Source organism: Montipora foliosa, unplaced genomic scaffold (assembly GCF_036669935.1).
Source record: "Montipora foliosa isolate CH-2021 unplaced genomic scaffold, ASM3666993v2 scaffold_390, whole genome shotgun sequence".
Classification (NCBI taxonomy): domain Eukaryota; kingdom Metazoa; phylum Cnidaria; class Anthozoa; order Scleractinia; family Acroporidae; genus Montipora; species Montipora foliosa.
The window spans coordinates 1042501-1063642 of record NW_027179690.1 but is presented as its reverse complement, the minus strand read 5'-3'; the positions used below and the strand labels follow the sequence as shown (position 1 = coordinate 1063642).

At 38.4% G+C, this 21142-nt stretch overlaps 1 protein-coding gene across 1 annotated transcript in view; it reads right to left on the bottom strand.

The window, feature by feature from the left end:
- Positions 1–3936: 3936 nt before the first annotated feature.
- Positions 3937–21142, bottom strand: part of LOC137987828 (uncharacterized) — a 24235-nt gene continuing 7029 nt past the window's right edge. The window contains exons 2-6 of the mRNA XM_068833903.1: positions 19523–19648; positions 8148–8261; positions 6626–6742; positions 4719–4825; positions 3937–4245 (exon numbers count right to left, since the gene is read on the bottom strand). Coding sequence (XP_068690004.1) covers positions 3937–4245; positions 4719–4825; positions 6626–6742; positions 8148–8261; positions 19523–19648 — 773 coding nt within the window. The remainder of the gene's footprint in view (positions 4246–4718; positions 4826–6625; positions 6743–8147; positions 8262–19522; positions 19649–21142) is intronic.

The following is a 21142-nucleotide window of genomic DNA, read 5'->3' as shown; positions in this document are numbered from 1 at the left end:
AAAATTCATCTTTCAAATCGGCACCCTTAATCCTCACGGTATTAACGAACGCTTTTCATTTAACTAATATATTCCTATTTTTCACGTTGCCATGTTACCACCAATAGCGTAGCTCCTACTCTACTATAAAAACTACACGTAACCCATAATCCCTTGATTCGCTCTGACGAAGGGCTAACGCTCGAAACGTCAGCTTTTAGAATCTCTGTACGGTGGCCAATTTACATTATCAACTCCGTTGATAAAACCAAATTTTTGTATACTACTTCCCCACCGACGCAGCACCACAGTTTCTTTAGAAACTACCCCTTCATTCATTTGTCATTCAACCGCTGCGACCACTAACCTTGTTGTTCTAGTATTTTTTAATCCACAGATTTCTAACAGGAGACCCAAGACGACGATGCCAAGCTTGAAGAAACTCACCAAGGAGCTACGCCAGGAAATCGTAAGCTATCTTTTTCCTTTTCCCACACTTAGCAGTAACTTAGCTTTCCGTTTAGCCACTCTCATTTTCGCCAAAACTAGGTTTTGTAGTCACATCAACTTCATCGGCCGTTGCCTCAATTCTAAAGTCATTCCTAAAGGTTTTCGCTCGAACTTTCATCCGGCTACATTCTCTCACTCAAATCAGTATCTTCACCAAATTCGATGTGCGCAAAATTCTTTTTCACGTAATATTATGAGGATTACAATTAGAGCTATGTGCCAAAAACGAATCACACTTGACAAACAAATTCTTCATTGTCGCTCCGAACTTTCCAAAATCTGTCCAGCAATTTTAGTACAATCGATTCGCGCTAAAATCCGACAACTTAATTCTGGACTGTTTGACCATTTACACCAAACCAAGACTCTAAAACTTCAACAATTAATAGGTCCGCAAATTACCGACGACACTACATTGCATAGCCATAATACCGTAATTACAATTCCAGAAAATCTTCCGCTTACTGACTCAGAGAAATCTGTTCTCAGTAAGGGCCTAAATTTTGTCCCTATTACCAAACGCACCAACGAATTTTCTATTAAGCAAGATGTCGAAAAATTCCTTCGCCGCGTTCAGTTAAAAGCCTTTTTTCACGACAAAGAGCATGATTCGGACACTTCTAATAAAGATATTTTTGAAACACTTCTAGTTCGCAAATCCAAATGGACTCCCCCAGAGGGACAATTTGCCTCTTTAGATTTTTTCACCAAAAAATGCCGTCACGACATTCACAAACTTAAATTCAATCGCAACACTAAATTTTCCAACCTTTCCTCGGAAGAGTGGGCGGCGCTTAAAAATCTTAGTAAACGCAACGACATAGTTGTCAAATCGGCCGACAAAGGCGGCGCGGTAGTTGTTTGGCGGTCCGACCTTTACCAAAAAGAAGCTTTGCGGCAACTTTCGGATACCTCGTTTTATGCCAAAATCCCTAAAGATCTCACTTCCAACAATCAAAAACTTGTCAAAGACACCATTCAAAATCTTATAGTTAATCAAGAATTACCGGACACTGCCACTAATCTCATCATCAACACCCCTAGAACTTCGTGCATTTACTTCTTGCCTAAAATTCACAAACCCAACAACCCAGGTCGCCCTATCGTTTCTGCCTGTAGTTGCCCCACCGAACTCATTTCTAGCTACTTAGACAGGATTATGACGCCTATCGTCAAATCTTTGCCATCATACATTAAAGACAGTACACACGCACTACAAATTTTCCGCGATTTCAATTTCTCCGGCCAAGACAAACTTATTTTCACCATGGACATTACATCTCTATACACAGTCATTCCTAATAGCGAAGGTCTTCAAGCACTTAAACACTTTTTCGATCAACGCACTGTCCAAGAACCTAGCTCGGAAACGCTCCTCCGCCTTGCCGAACTAGTTTTAACGCTTAATTGTTTTTCATTCGCCGGCAACTATTACAAACAAATTAATGGTGTAGCGATGGGCACAAGAATGGGACCTAGCTATGCCAATCTTTTTGTAGGATATGTTGAACACCAATTTTTTAGTCAGTACAACGGCCCCAAACCTGAACTCTACGGCCGTTACATCGACGACTGCATCGGCGCTATTTCATCCAGCAGAGAAGAACTCGATCAATTTATAACCTCCGTCAACTCTTTTCATCCGGCTCTTAAATATACCTGGGAAATTTCGGAAACTTCATTGGCTTTTCTAGATATCAACGTTTCTATTAGAGGCAACGTGCTCTGTACTAGTGTGCACTACAAACCTACTGATTCACACAGTTATTTGTTGTATTCATCGTCACATCCATCACATGTCAAGAACTCCATCCCTTATTCTCAATTTCTTAGACTTCGACGTCTATGTAGTGATGACTCCGATTTTTCCAGCAAATCAGAGGAGATGTGCCAGTTCTTCGAAAAACGTGGCTATCCTGTCTCTGTGGTCAAAGCGGGCCATCATCGCGCCCAACAATTTGATCGACAGTCATCACTACAAACGTCACAAAAAGATAAGAATGACAGAATTCCATTCACCCTCACTTTCCATCCTCATAATCACGCAGTCAAAAGCATCATTCTTAGTAATTTTAAATTACTCCAAAATGATCCCGAGACTGGCAGAATCTTTTCGCAACCTCCACTTATTTCATTCAAACGCGACAAAAACGTAGGCAACTTTTTAGTTAGAAGCGCGCTCAAAACTAACGAGCAACCCGGCACTTTCAAATGCGCGCGCTCACGATGCAAAACTTGTCTTTTCATTGTTAACACTAGCAAGATATCGGGACCTAAGCGATCTGTTAAGATCACCGATCGTTTCACATGTACCTCCGCAAATGTCATTTATTGCATAACCTGCACGTTATGCAATAAATTATACATTGGTGAGACAGGTAGACGACTAGGTGACCGATTCCGCGAACACCTTCGCGATGTTGAGAAGAATGACAAGGATGCATCCAAGCCAGTCGCTCGCCATTTTAATCTGCCTAACCACTCCAAAAAACACATGGCTATCTGCGGCCTTTCCCTACATCTAGGTACGACGGAAAGCCGCAAGAATCTGGAACAAAAATTCATCTTTCAAATCGGCACCCTTAATCCTCACGGTATTAACGAACGCTTTTCATTTAACTAATATATTCCTATTTTTCACGTTGCCATGTTACCACCAATAGCGTAGCTCCTACTCTACTATAAAAACTACACGTAACCCATAATCCCTTGATTCGCTCTGACGAAGGGCTAACGCTCGAAACGTCAGCTTTTAGAATCTCTGTACGGTGGCCAATTTACATTATCAACTCCGTTGATAAAACCAAATTTTTTTATATTTCTTTGATCATCAAACAAATATACTACGCAGGTAACCTGAGCCGTATTTAGCCACAAACAGCTGTCAAAATTGAGTCAAACATTCATGTGTGATACCGGTGTCTGTCTTTTTCGAATCAGAAGTTGTAAGCATAAGAAATCACCAGTAGTGTGTTTATGTTATTTAAATTTTGGTAAGCTCAGCATAAACAAAAAAGCAAAGGGATTATCTGCTTCTGTTGAGAAGATATTGATGTTCGATGATTTAAAATTAAGCCCAGGTCCCCCAAAGAGGTGTTGTAAAGTGAGTACTCGGACATCATTCTTATCATGGCCTGAAATCTTGGACATCAGTGGGAGGTGCTAAAATTTAACCTGTCAATCGTGAAAGAAGCCTTTTTGTACTCCAAGTGGTCGAGAAAAATCATGCGATTCACGCAATTCGCACCACACCGTGATAACATAACGAAGGCTCGGGGTACTACCTTATCGTCACTTATTTTCGCGATATTCGCGATTTAATTAAAGTCCCGCGAAAATTGAAGACGCGAAATTTAGTGACCTATGTAAAACCTTTATTTAAGTTTTCCGTCTCCTAAGAGTATACATTTGAGTTGGAGGGTTAAAATTTCAGTTGAACGCATGTGCTTATTCCTTATCATCTGACTCATCGTGCTGAATTAGCTCCTGTAACACCTCCTCAGTACAGTCTTCAAATTTGCCACCGGCATCTGGCTCCCTATAGTTCTCTGTGATCAGCTGCTTGAGCCTCTTCATGATGGCTTCATTGTTTTCAGAAGCGTCGATCTCCGCAATCAATTTCACTGGAATTCCCAGCCCTCCTTGCACAAATGGACGTTTCATAAACGAGCACCAGTTTCTTAATTCGTGAAATTTAATTACCTTGAAAAACGGTGATTCGTCAAAATCGCGAAATTTAAGTCCCGTGAAATATTCCTATTCCAAATTCGCGAAATTAAAGTCGCGTGAAAATAAGTGATAATAAGGTAATTGGGAATTTAAACTATAGGTCTGTGGGAGATGTTTACTGAAAATTGAAACCAAGGAGACGCACGGTAGATAACAAACGTTTGATAGAAATAAAATAGGGCAGAAAAGCAGGGATGTTGCTGTTTGGAAAGGCGAAAACACCCAAACTGCTATTAAAATTACGAAAATAATTTCCTGGAAACTAGTAGCCAGGGCTACCAAGCTAAATAAGAAAACAACATGGCTGATCGAAGGAACGAGCTGGAGAAATACGACTTCGGTGGATGATTTCGTGCAGAATTTTGCAGAAATATCATGTTTTATTGGTCAGAAAACATGGACATTTGCTAAGAAACAAGTCCTAAAACCGCATCGGCTTTCGAGTCCCAAAAAATGTGATTTACATGATCTGAAAGTGTGGCTTCGTTCCGCCGACATACTGTTGCTTTGACAGTATTATCGCCATGAATATACTTGAAAACCGCAACGACAACAGCTTCGAAACCCACGATTTTAATATAATAGAATACAACTAAGCTATTGAAGGCTAGCAATAGAAGAGCAAACGATGCTAGCAATAAAGAGCTAGGAACGAACATTTGGAGTAGACATGCCGTAAAACCAACATGAGTAGAACTCCAGTATAAAAGGATAACTTGAATGCAAATTGGGAACAATTGGGAATTGGGAATAACAAATCATAACTAAAAAAGACTCAACCTGGAGTCTGAGCAAGCTTGATTCTAAACAACTTGAGTCTGAACAACCTTGTGCACCACATCATTAGACTGTAGCGCAGAATAAACTCATAGACCATCCATGCAAAGAGGAAAAACAATGTGCTGAGAAACACTGAAACTAAACGTCCAAGAAAACAGTACACAATCTCATGACTTGTAGTGTACCTATTGACCATTAAAAATGAAGTAAAAGAATGAGACTTACGTTTGGTCTATGATGCACCAGGTTGATTAACTGAACAAAGACTGATATAAACTGAGAAGATTGAGTTGACATTATCAATAGCAACCACACTGAAAACTAAACTCCAGCTAGATAGTGCAATTAGGCACTTAATAATACATGCACAGGAGTTACCTAAACTTTCCAAGCAAAGCCAATGTAGTTGTGTGCAGAGATTATCTTCAGTAATTACTTGGTAATTGGTTTAGCACTTGCTCACAGATTAATTCTTAATACTACGCTTTGAGCCTTACAGTTCGGAACAAAAATTAATTTTCTGGAGCTATATTTAGTTATAATAGTTCTGTAGTGAGGGTTGCTAGGAATGAGATCCTGAGATTTTTAAAAATTCTGTTCGTTTTTGGGATACAAGTGCTTAAAGAGAAAATGTAGGGTGTTTTTAGATGATTCTTTTGTTGCTATGGTAACTGAAACCATGTCACATTAATGACTGTATCTTGTTAAACAGACTCAGTTATTATAAGTAAGCCTTGTCGAAACGGGGAAATGTTTGGCGACCTAACACCATCATACATTGTTTGGTGACCAAACATTTTACCGTTTGGCCACCTTTTTTGGTGCTGTTTGATCGTGTTTGAAGCCATCAAACATTCGATCAAACAACTTAAAACATTTCTCATGTTTGATGGGGGAAGTTCTGTTCATTTGGACAGCCGTATCAAACATGTTTGGCGTGTGCATGCGTACCACACATGCAAACATGTTTTTAGTCACTGACTTCAACATCAGCATATTTCGGCAACAAACAATGTTTGATGTTGTTTGGTCGCCAAACATCTCCCGTTTGGATTGGCCTTTACAGTTTTGTACAACTGTATTCTTATAGTTTTCACCCTTCTAAAAAGTAACGGTTTCTTCGACGAGTTCAAGCTGGTTTGGTTAAGAAAGTTAATTTGACAGTTTGGATGAAAGCTTGTGACAGCTAATATTAATGAAGTAGGATCACATTACTTAAATAATCTTTTCACGCCCCTTTTCAGTCATTGCAAAATTAATTAGCGTTTTTGCTTGATTTCAGTTTTAAACTCTTCAAATCCTTCCAAACATTACAATAATATTACAAGGCAGATACAAGCCCTGCAAAAGTACTCAAGGCACATATGTATCCATCCAAAAGTATTTAAAAGTCAATAACAATGATTTTAGATAGCACTCTTGGATCCCCAAAACGCTGGGAATTGCATTTCCCAACCTCTAGATTTCTCTTTTTTTTTCCTGGAGAAGCATTCCCCCGAAAGGCTTAACGAACAAAGGTTTAATCCTCATTCACCAAAACTCTTGAACTTTTTTACTTTCGCTGAACATGACATTCAAGGATTAGCTTTTTACACAGCCTTAATCCATACAACTCAGGATAACTTACAGCAATTCAATGGTTCATCCTCCCCATACGGACAGTCTCTTGTGTGATCACATATCTTGCTTTTGGGTATGCATTCAGACGTGTTGCCACACTTGAATTCATCAGATGTACATTTAACTTTGTTGAAACAAACAGTTTTATTAACAGAAGGCAAAATGTTCCAGTTCTCACACACAACTGGGATCCATAGCCAAGCCAACGTTAACCCTGCAGCCTGACCTTTATTAGGGGGCAACCTAATAAAGGTCAACATCTTGTTGCCATCGCGGACAATGGCGATGGCAACAAGAACGTAACAAATTTGCACATTTTGTGAGCAAAAGCAATAGCTTTGCACGCTCTGCATGTGCATCTTTTCATTTTCGTCTTTTTCTTTAAAACAACGTGAAATGACCACACTTGAGATTTTAGGGAGAAGTATGTCAGCGTTTGAGGATAATTTTTCATTTTCTCCCCTAAACTGAGCGCTAGTTTCTTTCTTGTGGGTTGGCCACACCTTTGTCACCTTAAAATGCTTGGAATAGTCACGAATCCATTACCATAACGCAAATTCACATTTAACAACAATGTTCTCATTGCCGTTCCTGTCATTCCTATTAACACAACCAAAACGTAATAACAACATCATATTAGTATCACCCAACTAGTGGACTAATGCAAATCCTGCATTTTGATTGGCTACACTACTAGAGGACTATTAGTAATAGTCCTCGAGTAGCGAAAAGCGTGACGCTTTCTTTCGTTTTGTTCCCAAATAAACATCTCTTCAACTTGCATTAGCTAACTTTGTTATTATTGCCTTTTCTGTCCGACTAGTTGGGTGATACTAAAACAATTAGACCCAGCTTCGCCCTCAAGGGCCACGGGTCAATAGCCCATTCGGCTTCGCCTCATGGGCTATTGACCCATAGCCCTTGCGGGCTGCGGGTCTAATTGTTAAATAGACCTTATCGAAAAATCATGAACAATATGCGCAAACTGAATGGAAAGAGATAATATCCTAAAAAAGCTACAATGCTGCAATGAAAAGGTTCATGAAGGGTGGGTGAAAGGGGCAGCTAGGTCAGCAATGACAGATGGCAAAAAGCAAACAGTGCCGCCAACAAACTATGTGACCTTAACACCCCCAACACACTGGACCCCATTCTCCTAGCTGTGAGAAAAACATTTTCCACTCTATTCATTCCTATGCCAGCAGAAAAATTGGCTTCTTTTTGCTGAAGGCGGAGGACACAATGTCAACAATTACTGATCACTTTCCAAAAATCTATGCCTGCAAATTTTCACATGACAGTGAACCATTTTCAGATGTCAGTAATCAAAATACATAAAACAGCAAAGAGCAGTTGTCATCAGCAGGGCATGTCAAGCCTGCCTTGTCATGTTGGTATCACTCACATGGTACAAAACAATGGGATTCCACAACTTGAGTTGCTCCTTCCAAAATGTTCTTCTTCCCCTACCCTTCAACTTTCAGTCTTCGAGGTGATTAGTTTTGGCACCTTAAACAGACTATACTTACCACATTCAGCTTCATCTGATCCATCTCTGCAATTAGGAGTTCCATCACATCTTTGGCTGTTAGGAATGCAGCCACTATCATGGCAAGCAAACTGGCTGCTGGAACAGTTGGATGCTGAAACAGATACAGAGAATACATGATTGTAAAGGTAAGCAAATACCTTTAACCCACGTACTCCTGGGAGTGAGATTTAATAGAAGATTGCCCATTTCTGGGGGCTACCTATCACACAAGATTTTACTCTATCTAACACCAGATGTTTTTTTGTCAATGAGTAAGGGGGCAGGGGGGGGGGGTGGGGGTTAAGCTAAATGTATCTTAATTCTTGTTTCACGCATTTAAAGTATGGTAGTTGATTGTTCACGTTCATTTTGTGACCACTGATATTTTATATGCATGTTTTCAAAAACGTTTACGCTTAAATTTCATTTTACATACATACATACTTTATTACAACTCCCTAAAAGAGTTTTTCAGTTACAAGACTACAAATCAACTAAGATAACTAATTAAATTACAAAATAACTAAGGTAATAAATATACGTTAAAAAAGTGAGATACAATGGATTATTCATTATTTACAAATTCACAGATTGATCAGAGAAAAGTAGATTAACAATTTTTTTCCAAAAACAGAATTTGAAGATTTAACATTGTCTCCTAGATTATTCCAAAGCCTAGCACCGCGGTAGGTGAAGGACCGCTGACCAGTGGTTCGATGGCACCTTGGAATGTTCAATTGATGGCGTTGTCTAGTATTTCTGGTGTGAATTTGTGAACGCAGAGTAAGTAGTCAGGGACGAGTTTATTGACACATCTGAACATCATCATGACATCGTTCAGGTAAAGCCTGTCACTAAGAGGCAGCCAATTTAGGGATTTGATACCTTGTGAGATGTGATCGAACTTTTTTAGGCCAAGTACAGTACGGGCGGCGAAATTCTGCCCTAACTGAAGTTTCTTGATATCATGTTTACTAGTATTTGACCAGACAGTTGGGCAATAATATAACTTACTGAAAAGTTTTCTTATCTAGCAAGTGTTTTATTCTATTAATTTGAACGAGTTTATGTAGGCAAGTAGAAACTGTTTTAGTAATGTGATCATTACAAGTTCGGGACTGTTCAATACAAATGCCAAGATCTTTAGCAACAGTAGAGGGTGCAATTTCTTTTACAAGCATCCGAACAGATACTGTGGACAGCCTATTGAGGAGCTGAGGCACACCAATCATTAGAACTTTGGTCTTATCAGGATTTATCAATAAAGACTTTTGACAATGCCATCTGCAGACACGTTCCAGGTCCGCATTTAGATTGTCACTTGCAGTGGACATGTCAGACGAGGGAAAGGACAAGTACAGTTTAGAATCATCAACGTAAAAGGCCGATTTGCAGTGAGTAGGGATAGACAACAGATCATTTACATAAAACAGTAAACAGGACTGGACCCAATATTGATCCCTGAGGGACTCTAGATTTCTGGGGAAGTGCGTCTGAGATAGTATCGTGGATATGTACTCTTTGACTGCGGCCAACAAGGTGCCTAAGGAACCAATCGAGGCTTGAAAAGGACTAGAGCACTAGCGCTCTTTTTATCATCAATTGCCTGCAACAGGTCATCTGTAGCACAGAGAAGGGCAGTCTCAGTTGAATGAAGCTTGCGTTTGCCACTTTGAGTTTTAGCCAATATCTTGTTTGTTGTTTATAGATAGTCGACAAATTGTCCATGGGCCAATCCTTCAGATACCTTTGAAAGGATAGGCAATAGCGAGATTGGTCGATTATTGCACCGTGATCTTCAGAATTACCCGACTTTAGAATAGGAGTTACCTCGGCAATTTTCCATGCCCTTGCAAACGTTCCAGTATGAAAAGAATAGTTGATAATACTTGTGATTGATGGAAGAATTACTGGTATACTGTCCTTGAGTACTCGTGCAGAGATTCTGTCATAGCAAGTAAAGCAAAGCGACCATATTTATCATCGATAACTCGTAACAGTAATTAAACTGACAAACCTGAGGACAACGTTGCGCTCATTTTACTTCCCTCTCCATCAGTGCTTCCATTTTATGGGTATTTAAAGCTACTTAAGGTACACGGAAAGGAAAGAAATCGAAACAAGGATGTGAGATCCGCGAATCGAACTCAGGACCTCCTGCCCTAAGGCCGCGCACTAACCGACTGTGCCATCCTTGTTCCTATGCCTACCCTTGAAAAGGGTAGCCAGGTGGTTTGTTTGAAGAGAAGCCTTTAATGACGCCCTCAACATCCTTGTCTAACACTGTATTAAACTGAAAAGCTTCTGAGCACTGATCAGGTGAGGGTTCCACAGCTGACACAACAGGATGGATATCAAAATTATGTTCAATTGCAAGATCACGAGCTTTCTGGGCAGTCACACTCCTCACTCACGTAAAGTATTTGTTAAATATATTGGCCAGAGCAGTTGTAAAGGGACGATTTCGACTTTTCCTTGGCAGACAGTTATTGATAATCTTCCATATTCCATTGGTGTTTCCTTAAGCAATTCAGTTCGCACATGAGCTTTTTCTGAAAATCTTAACTGACTTCCTGTCTGAAGCATCTCTATGCATTCCAGTGAAGAGAGTCGTTTGGCCTAATTGCTCTTCTATGCCATAGGTCGCGGGTCTTCATTGGCTGGCGGATTTCTTTTGTAACAAAAGGATTTGGCCTGGCCTTTACCTTTATTCTCTTGATCGGGGCATGTTCCTTTAAAACATCTGCAAACAAGGTGTTATATGTGTCCACCTTACCCTTTTCAAGGGTACGCATAGGCATACACAGTAAGTACTATTTCTTAGATGCTATGGATAATATATAGATTTCGCCCAAGCCTAAAAGCCTAAAAGCCTAAAAGCGAGCTCCCTGGTTATTTATTCTTACTGCCTGTACGGTTAGTGAAAATAAAAGGTGTCGAATTGTCCCCGTTTTTTTAACCTTTAATAATTACATCATTTTCTTTACTTTCTTCTATAGAAAAATTCATTGCCTAACTAGCGAATTCCACGGTACATTTTACCCTAAAAACCGTTATCGCATGAATCACGAAGTGATGAGTGCGATATCGGTTTTTCGAGTGAACTTTACTTTGGAATTCACCAGTTTGGCAATGAATTTTTCTTGAACCGCATAAGTTTCAAAACAAAACAAGCACACCCTCTGCGAGCGAATGGAAAAAGTAAAAAGCCATTTCAGAGTCAACTGTCAATAGCCAGCGAATAGGAATCTCGCTAAAATTAGAAGCCATAAAAACAACTTTGTAAGTTCAAAGTCAAAAAAGAGGTTTACTGATGTACTTTATTCCACTTTATCTCGGAAAACAAGATCATTCACATTTTGATGTATTTCATTGAAACACGCCAGGTTGGCTTGGAACAAGAATGGACAAAATACGCCAATGCAACCAAGGAAGGACGAACCTCAAACAAGATCCGCTCCAACACTTAAATAACGTTTACTCGCTTTAAACCATAGGCAGTCCAAGCTCGCGTCACTACAGACAGCCGTTAAGAATTTAAACGCGTTTTAAGACTTTGTATGGGAAATCAAATACCGTCGATTATAAAGCCTAACAAATGCCCAATTTAACTTTCATTCAATATAACCATGGAGCTGTTACGAGAAGCCGCTGTGGGGATGGGGTAAGTGTTGTAATTACTGAACCTCATCGGGTGGAGTTAATTTGACCTCGGACCCAAGCTCCGTGTCCTCGTCGGTGATCATACGAAGTTAAATTCATCAGCTATCGTGGAAATCGAAGCAGAAAATGCTCATTTCCAGCCAAGTGCGTGGGGTTTTTTGACGATGAAACATTCACGGAGGTTCGCAAATGATGTGGCTTTAGCTTTGCATGAAAAAATCTTGGCTGGGATGGATTTTCGAGTCGCAAACCGCCTCTGAGCTGACAACGGTCGGAATCGTAGTGTGCAGCCTTGACTTCGTCTTAGAACATTGAAAACACTGAAAACACAGAATTCCCGAAACGGTGTAATAAGCTCCAAAAGGCACAAGAATACACAAGAGGTGAGTCATTTTTATTCACTTTATTGAATGAAAGTTAAATTGAGCATTTGTTAGGCTTTATAATCGACGGTATTTGATTTCCCATACAAAGTCTTACAACGCGTTTAAATTCTCAACGGCTGTCTGTAGTAAAACACAAGCTAGTGAAATTTCCCCTAATTTTACGAGAACTCATTGCGATTACGTGTTGATATTGGCATCAGCGACCATTGTGCCATTTTTCTGACACGCAAAGTTTCACATTTCTGCTCTGGCGTTCACAAAACAGCTGAAGTGCGACAGCTCAAGAATTTAAGCGACGATGAGTTTTTTTGTGATCTTCGTACGAAAGATTGGAACCGCGTTTCCATGCACAATAACCCACATGAAATGTGGAACTCTTGGAAACACCTTATAATGAGTGTCACTGATAAGCATGCACCATTGAAAACAAAAAGAATTAAAAACAATAGTATTGGTCAGACCCTAGCCTGCGAAATTCCTACTGTAAATATTGATCCACTTTGCTACGTGAATCCCTCTAATAGGGTATTCTCTTTCCAAAGGATCAATGTCCAAAATGTCGTCAAGTTAGTGAAAGGTATCGATGGAGGGAAGGCGACTGGTTTTGACAACATTCCATGCAAACTATTAAAAATAGCCGCCGATGTCGTTTCACCCTCTTTAACGTGTATTCTTAATCAATCGCTACTGACTGGAATCTGCCCTTCCGACTGGAAGCTGGCTAAAGTATCACCTATCTTTAAGAATGGATCCAAGCCTGACTTAAACAATTGCCGGCCTATATCCGTTATACCTGCTGTGGACAAAATCTTTGAAAAAAGTATATATGACCAACTATATAATTATCTAAATGCCAACGATTTATTAACCAGTTGCCAGTCTGGCTTTCACTTGGAGACAAGCAACAGCTGATGTACGTGTTAATGCTGACAAAGGTCTTCTCAATGGTGTAATTTTCATCGATTTAAGGAAGGCCTTTGATACTATAGATCATAAAGTTATCTTACAAAAACTTGCTAAATAAGGGGTGGATCAAGATGCCCTGAAATGGTTTAACGAATCGTCTGCAACGATGTAACGTAAACAGCCACCTTTCCAGTGCAAGCCCTTTAAACTGCGGAGTTCCTCAAGGATCAATAATTGGTCCTCTTCTCTTTTTGATCTATATTAATGACTTACCAAATTGCTTGAGTCTAGGCTCTCCTAGAATGTATGCTGATGACACGAATGTTACTTTTGCTGCATCTAACATGATTAATCTTGAGACCCAAATCAATACTGAACTGAAAAGCATTGATCTCTGGATCAGAGCTCACAAGTTAAGCCTCAATAGGTATAGAAAAAAGGTGATACCGAGTTATTGCATCATGTCTATAAGACAGGCAACAAATGCAAGGAATCGTTGATGTATACTTGTAATATTTCGATATAATACTACATCATCTTCAGACTGAGGTGAAATACAGGTAGCAGAAATTTAAATACTGTGAGATGGTACATCAGCATAAGCATGTAAAAATACAAAACAAACTACGAAACTGCGCTATTGTGACCAGATCCAACACGTACAAGGTTTATACAACTTACCGGACATTTTTATCAATGAGAACTACCCACCTTCTACTGCAATGAACAAAGAATTTCTCACCCAAATCGTGCGTGGTACGCGTAACACAAACATAATAGACCGCGATGATAACTGGAATCTATTATTATATATAAAGAAGCTTACCATATGAAGCGTTCAGCACCATCTTTGAACAATGGTTTAAAAGCCAGTAGAGAACTATGCCTAGGCTCTTGACAGTTTCGTTCTTTGTTTTGTATTTTTACGTGCTTATGCTGAGGAATGTATCCCCTTCCCACTCCATACGATTCCTTGCATTTGTTGTCTGTCTTATAGACACGATGCAATTACTCGCAATTACTCGGTATCATCCCCAAATTTGGAAATTTTTAAGGTAATGCTGGATGTGAAATACAGAACGGAAATGTATCTTGCCTCTAAGAACAAGGTAAAACAATTTCAGGCTAAATGGCAATTGTATATCAATATTAGGGATAATCGCTTGGTATAATTAATTAGTTTAAGTAATGAAGGTGTTATTGGTGACTTCTTATTAATTTGTACTTGTGGCTATAAATGGAAATAAAATGTAGGAAAAAAAAAAAGGAATATTGTTTGTGGCATTATTTATAGGCACCCAAATAACCCCTTGCAGCCATTTCTGAATAATTTTTACAAAACTGTTGATAAAATACACAAGGAGTCTAAGCTGTGTGTCTTTATGGGAGACTTTAATATTAATCTGTTGAACTCTGATTCCCATGCTCTTACAAGTGATTTTAGTAATACCTTATCCTCATACTCCTTCGAACCTCATATACTCCATCCTACACGTATAACCAGTCATTCTGCTACTCTTATTGATAATATATTCTTTAACTCTCCCTGAGTATACTACATATAGTGGAAATATTATTTTCCCTTTAACTGATCACCTTCCAAATTTTTTATCCATTGACTCAATTCATCCTCTCCCTCTGAATAAGGAGATATACAAAAGAGATTTCTCTAAACTTAATGAAGAAGCTCTGATCTCCGATTTTCAGCAAATTGATTGGTCTAATATGTTCCATGGCATGGATAATATTAATGATATATTCTCCTGTTTTATAACTAGATCGAATGACATTATTAATTCTCATGTGCCTCTGAGAAAGCTTTGAAGAAAGGAAATCAAGTTTAGATCAAAACCTTGGATATCTATTGGCCTTCAAACGTCAATAAACACCAAGAATATATGATCGATATACAGGAAATTCATCAGGACTAGAAATCAGTGCCTGTATGCCAAATTCAAACTATTTAGAAATAAGTTAAATCATTTAATTAAAATTAGCAAGAAATTATATTGGGTTGTTCCAGAAAAAATCCACACACCCCCGACGGATGGGATTCTGGAAATTCTCGCGGGAGGGGGGGTCAAGGACCCTGGGGGGGTTGAACTCGAAAAAGTCTTCTGCAGGGGTCATCTGAACCGATAGTTCACGCGATTCGAGCGTTTAGTTCGGTGACAGTTTAGCGCTCTCAGACCCGACATAACCTGACATAAATGATAATCTAAGTTGTTTCGTGTAATGATACAAAGAAAGGACAAAGAAAGCGCAAAGAGCAAAGAAAGAACAAGGGCAATTGATTTTTACGAGCTAAGAGTGTATAAACACTCATTCATGTTTTAGCATTTTTGCTCCTTCCTTTTCTTAGTTCCACACAACAGAATTTTTATATAATTTAGCCAAAGCTTTAGAAATTAAAAAAGAACATCTTCTATACGTGATTGTGCGTATTTTCTATTAAAAATAAATTAAATTTAAGCCTAATATTTTTTCCCGGAAATCCAGGCAGGAGGGGGGATCTTTTGTCTTGGAAATCCAGACAGGAGGGGGGGTCTTGGGCTTCAGGAAATCCAGGTGAGAGGGGGGGTTAAAAAACGACCCCATCCGTCGGAGGGTGTGGATTTTTTCTGGAATAACCCATTATGAGAACTATTTCAGGTGCAACAAGTTAAATATAAAAAATATTTGGAAAGTCATAAGACAAATTGTAGCCCTCAAACCCATGGCTTACGTTACCCCTTCTAAAATAGTTGTTAATTCCTCTAACAAAGTTTTGTACAACACTAATGACATTGCAAACGAGTTTAATGATTACTTTGCAAATATTGGGAAGACTTTGAGTCAAGCTATCCCAAGGGTTAATTGACTGTCACACTAATTTTTCAACCTTTCTTTTTAAGCCATTAACTAACAGCTTTTTTCTTAGTGCTACTTCTCTTCAGGAAATTCAAGATATTATTTCTAGTCTTAGATCTGGAAAAGCATGTGGCCCCTTTAGTATCCCTGTTCCCCTTCTGAAGATTTTAAAGTTAATGTGATCTCTAAGCCTCTGGAGATTTTATGCAATTTCTCATTTTCCTCTGGCTCTGTTCCTGATGCTTTTAAAATTGCACGTGTTATTCCTGTCTACAAGTCTGGATCTCGTCTGTTGCTAACAAATTGCAGACCAATATCTCTTCTTCCAATTTTTAATCAGATTCTAGAAAAGTTAATTTTTAGTAGACTAACTAAATTCCTAGACAAACACAACATTTTTTCAGGGCAGTTCGGTTTTCGTACAAATCATTCAACTGAACATGCCCTATTGCTAATTACTGATAAAATTCAGAGACAATTAAAGGTGGCCTTTTTCCTGTGGTAATATTCCTTGATCTCCTTAAAGCTTTTGACACTGTTGACCATAGCATCTTGCTAGCTAAAGTATACTCATATGGCACCCGTGGTGTGGCTTATGACTGGTTTGTTTCCTATCTATCTATTCGATCTCAATTTGTATCCATTGGTAATACTAAGTCAATTTCAAAACCAACTACGTGTGGTGTCCCTCAGGGTTCAGTTCTTTGGTCGGACCCCTCTTATTCCTTTTATATATCAATGATTTTAGTAATTGTTCCACTGTGTTTGATTTTCACCTCTTTGCAGACAATTCAAATTTATTTTTAACACACTCATCCTTGGATTCTTTAGAAACTAGAGTGAATCAAGAACTGAAACATGTTCATGATTGGCTTTGTGCTAACAAACTGTCCTTAAATATTGATAAACCAAATTTTGTTATCTTCCACCCTTTTCAGAAAAAAACAGGTAAGAACATCTTGTTAAAAGTAAACCAAACACCAATTAAACAAGAGGACCATATCAAATATCTTGGAGTAGTAACAGATGGTCATCTTAATTTCAAGGAACAAATCCATCAGTTAAGTAAGAAAACTGAACGACTCTAGGGGTATTGGGATCCTAGCTAAGTTGCATCATTATGTCTCTCTTACTACTTTTCTTATATATGGTGCCACCATCTGGGACAATACTTATGTAACTACTCTAAATCCGTTAATTGTATTGCAGAAAAAGGCAATAAGAATCATTACCTTTCCCCAGTATAATGATCATTCTTCTCCTTTATTTAAAGATTTGAACATTCTGAAATTCCTTGATGTTATATATTATTTAAATTGTATTTTTATGTTTAAATTTCATTTACTGTAAATATGCTCCCATCTTCCTTCAGTAATTTCTTTACCCCTATATCTTCAAGGCACAAGCATGAAACTAGGCTGGCCTCTAGATCTACATTTTGTATTCCTTCCGTGAGAAAAAACTATGGTAGATTTAATATTCGCTTTAAAAGAGCTTTTCTTTGGAATAATCTTGAAGAATCTCTTAAGAGTCTTAGCCTTTGGAACTTTAAACAGTCCTTAAAAAATGACATTCTCGAGACTTGTTAATTTTTTTTTCTTCTTGTTGTTGCTGTTGTTTTGTTTTCCTGAATTTTCTTTGAATGATGACTTATGTGTGTGGGTGTGCTTGCTTTTTCTTCATACTTGTACCTCCATGCAGCAACTGAGAAAAATACTATTTGAAATAGTTTATTAGTTTGCCTCCTAGCCAGATTAGCTCCTTATAGTTATTTTCTAGGCGGCTTTATACCTTACATATGTAATATTGTCCTTTTTTTCTCTCTCTGTTGTCATTGTATGGTATAAATAAAGATGTTGTTCTTGTTGTTGTTGTTGATCGTTTAGTCGGGGTGATTGCCAACGAAAACAAACAAGCCTGAAGCACCGGTGACTTGGAATATTAAAGTCGTGTGCAACTTTAATAGGGGGAGTGTGTGGAGAAGGTTCTGTGACAGCGTGACTATGTCAAGTCAATGAACTGAACTTGTGACATTTATTTTCATTCATTGCTAAGTGATCGAATTATTTTAATCTCTCAAATTTTGAATCATGTGAAAAAGATCGTTTTTCCCTGTGAGTAAAATCAACCTATTGTTGTTTCTTCTTGAGGGAGTTCGGAACAATAAACGTGGTATTATTCAAATTTTGAGTCTTCAGTGTCACTGGGAGTTTGGCCAACTCGGAAATTCCGCACAGTACTCTCTTTGGACATAAAGAAATAGTTGACTTGTTTGTCTTTTTTGCTCTAAAATGCGAGCGAACAAGTGTTTTTTTTTTTGCTCCGTTTGCCTACACTGTAACTGTTTTTTGATGTGCCTCGACAGTGACAAGAATATTTTGCTCTTATGTCATAAACACGTAATCACAATGTTTTCATAAAATTAAGGTGAAAATTATCACTAGCTTGTGTTTGAAGAACTTTATTTCAAGAAGTACGTAAAGGTAATTTGTTGGAGGTCTTGTTTGAAGTTCGCCCTTTCTTGACAATTCTTATTCCAAGCAAAGCTGGCATGTTTCAGTGAAAGACATCAAAATGAGAATGATCTCGAGGAATAAAGTACATCAATAAAACTCTTTTTTGACCTTGGACTGACAAAATTTCCTAACGCCGATCAGTCACTTCACGAGATAGTTAACATCCGCGATTTCTACTTTTAGCGTGATTCCTATTCACTGACTTTTGACAGTTGACTCTGAAATGGCTTTTTTCCTTTTCCGTTCTTAATTGCAGGGGATTTGCTTGTTTTCTTTTAAAACTCATGCGATACTAGTTGGGCAATGAATTTTTTCTAAACTAGAAAGCGAAGAAAATGATTTAATTAAGCAGTAACCAGAAACACCAAAACGTGGACAATTCGAAAACCTTATACTTTCACTAACCCTACACCAAGTAAGAAAAAAACAACCCGGGAGCTCCACTTTTAGGCTTGGCTAAATCTGTATATTGAGAGGTTTGTTTTGAAGCAGATGTAGACCAAGTAGACGGTGACTTGATGACCCACAGCAGCCGGCGCTCCAAAGGGTAGCCAGCTTTTATTGAAAGCTCTGTCTTGTCGATTAACAAACTTAAACGTAAATGTTACTAATCCCTTTGAAAGGTCACCAACATTTCCAGATATCATGTTAACTTAAAAGTAAACACTGGATTACTCAAAGTTTTAATTGCCTTCTTTTGGCCCAAAACAAAGCAACTTGAAAGAAAATTTATAATAATCATGTTATAATCAATGAAGAGTGTGATTTTCACCGCATAGCTGTGAATGTTCATCTGATCTATCACCGCAATCATCGTCTCCATCGCAAACGTGCAAATTAAATGAGGCACACAATTGTTATTAGTGCAAGTAAATTCACTAGATGAGCAAGTTGCTGTAGATGAAAAGAATGTACTCCCACAATTTCATTCTGGGAAATCCATGCCAAAAATAATCCTGGAAACTACCATTGTCATAAAAACTCATCTGAACATAACAAGAGACAAATGATTTTTTCCTTGAATCTGTCCTTTGTCACTACAAAAAGCTTACCTTTACTACAACTATCTTCATCTGAGTTATCTCCACAGTCATCTTCTCCATCACACTTCCAGTGGTCATAAATACATCTCCCATTTGCACATATCAAGGTTTTGTTAGCACATGTCATGTTCCGATCTGCAAAGGACAGCATGAATCACATGGGATATTTAACTCATAAAGGTTGAAAGTTGAAAAGTCAATTGTTTTCAAATAAATAGCCCTTACGTTACCATGCACAATAATATTTAAGTACATTTTTTGAGTGGTGCAGTCATAATGAGTCAGTCAGACATCCCACAACATGCAACTGACTTTTCATCTTGGCAAAATACATGTATCTGATACAGTTGACTCCTAATAACTCCAACCAGTGCTCGAGATTAAAAAAAAATTCCAGGTTGTCCCTGTAAATTTGGTTGGCCATTAGGAAAGCCCCCATGATGTAAGCCGTGTTGAGATGCAATCACACGGTGTTGGAAATGGGTTACGAGCCCATAGTTCTAAGCATGCACCTAACGCTTTTTGAGTGTTACCCCATTAGAAACTGATTGATTAATCGATTGCCAGAAGTGCACAAAACTTTGAGTAACATTTTGGAAGAACTCATTTGCCAGTAAGTGAAGTAGGCTTAAAGTTTCAGTTCAGTTGATAGCATGTTTTTGAAAGGATGTCAGTCAGCCGCTAACCAGTTTCAGTTGTCTATTGTAATTAGTTAATAACCAGTTTCTGAACATTGATTTGTTCAGTTTCAGGAGACCTGTAACAAAAAAAGGAGTCATTCTAGCGTAGCCTTGAAGCACTAATTGGGGACACTGTAAACTGAAATTAACAATTAAGGGAAATCAAGTCTATTGATGGTTTTTGAGGAGACTGAGGGAAACTGGAGTACCTGGAGAAAACCTATCGGTGCAGAGAATTTTTTTTTTTTGCAAAGGTAAAGTAACTTTATTCAACATCGGTAGTTCCTTCAGCTACAAGGCTGGTATCAATGCAAGCCGACGGTGCGCCCTTTACCTCCCTCCCTCTGTCAGTGCTCCATTTTATGGGTATTTAAAGCTATAGCTACACGGATCAGAGGAAAGTCAAAACAGACAATTAAGTCACCAAGGATCGAACCGGGGACCTCTCGCTCCGAAAGCCACACACTACTAACCAACTGAGCCACGACTGCTCCTACAAACAGTATTTAAGTCTAAGAACCCATTTTAAAATGGTTAACTTTCAATAACTGTGATTTAGGGTTAGTCTGCAGTCTGCAGTCTGCAAATGTCAGACACTGTATTTGGCGGGGTAATCCCTTAAGATATTCATTAAATTCACACTGTTTTGAGGAGTATCCTCATTGCCACAAATTGCACTCGGACGCCATTTTCATTACTTATACTTGCCTCTAAATTGTCAAAACATATCACATGCACAAAAATATTGTCGATTCATCCCACACAATCAGAAACACTATGTCTTGGATATGTTCACCATATCTAAAACATACCGTCAACATATACCAGGAACATGTTTGTAGCTGATTTGTAAAATCTGCAAAAACATTAGTCATGTACCAGAAACATCTACATGTACAGTATAATAATAATAATAATAATAATAATAATAATAATAATAATAATAATC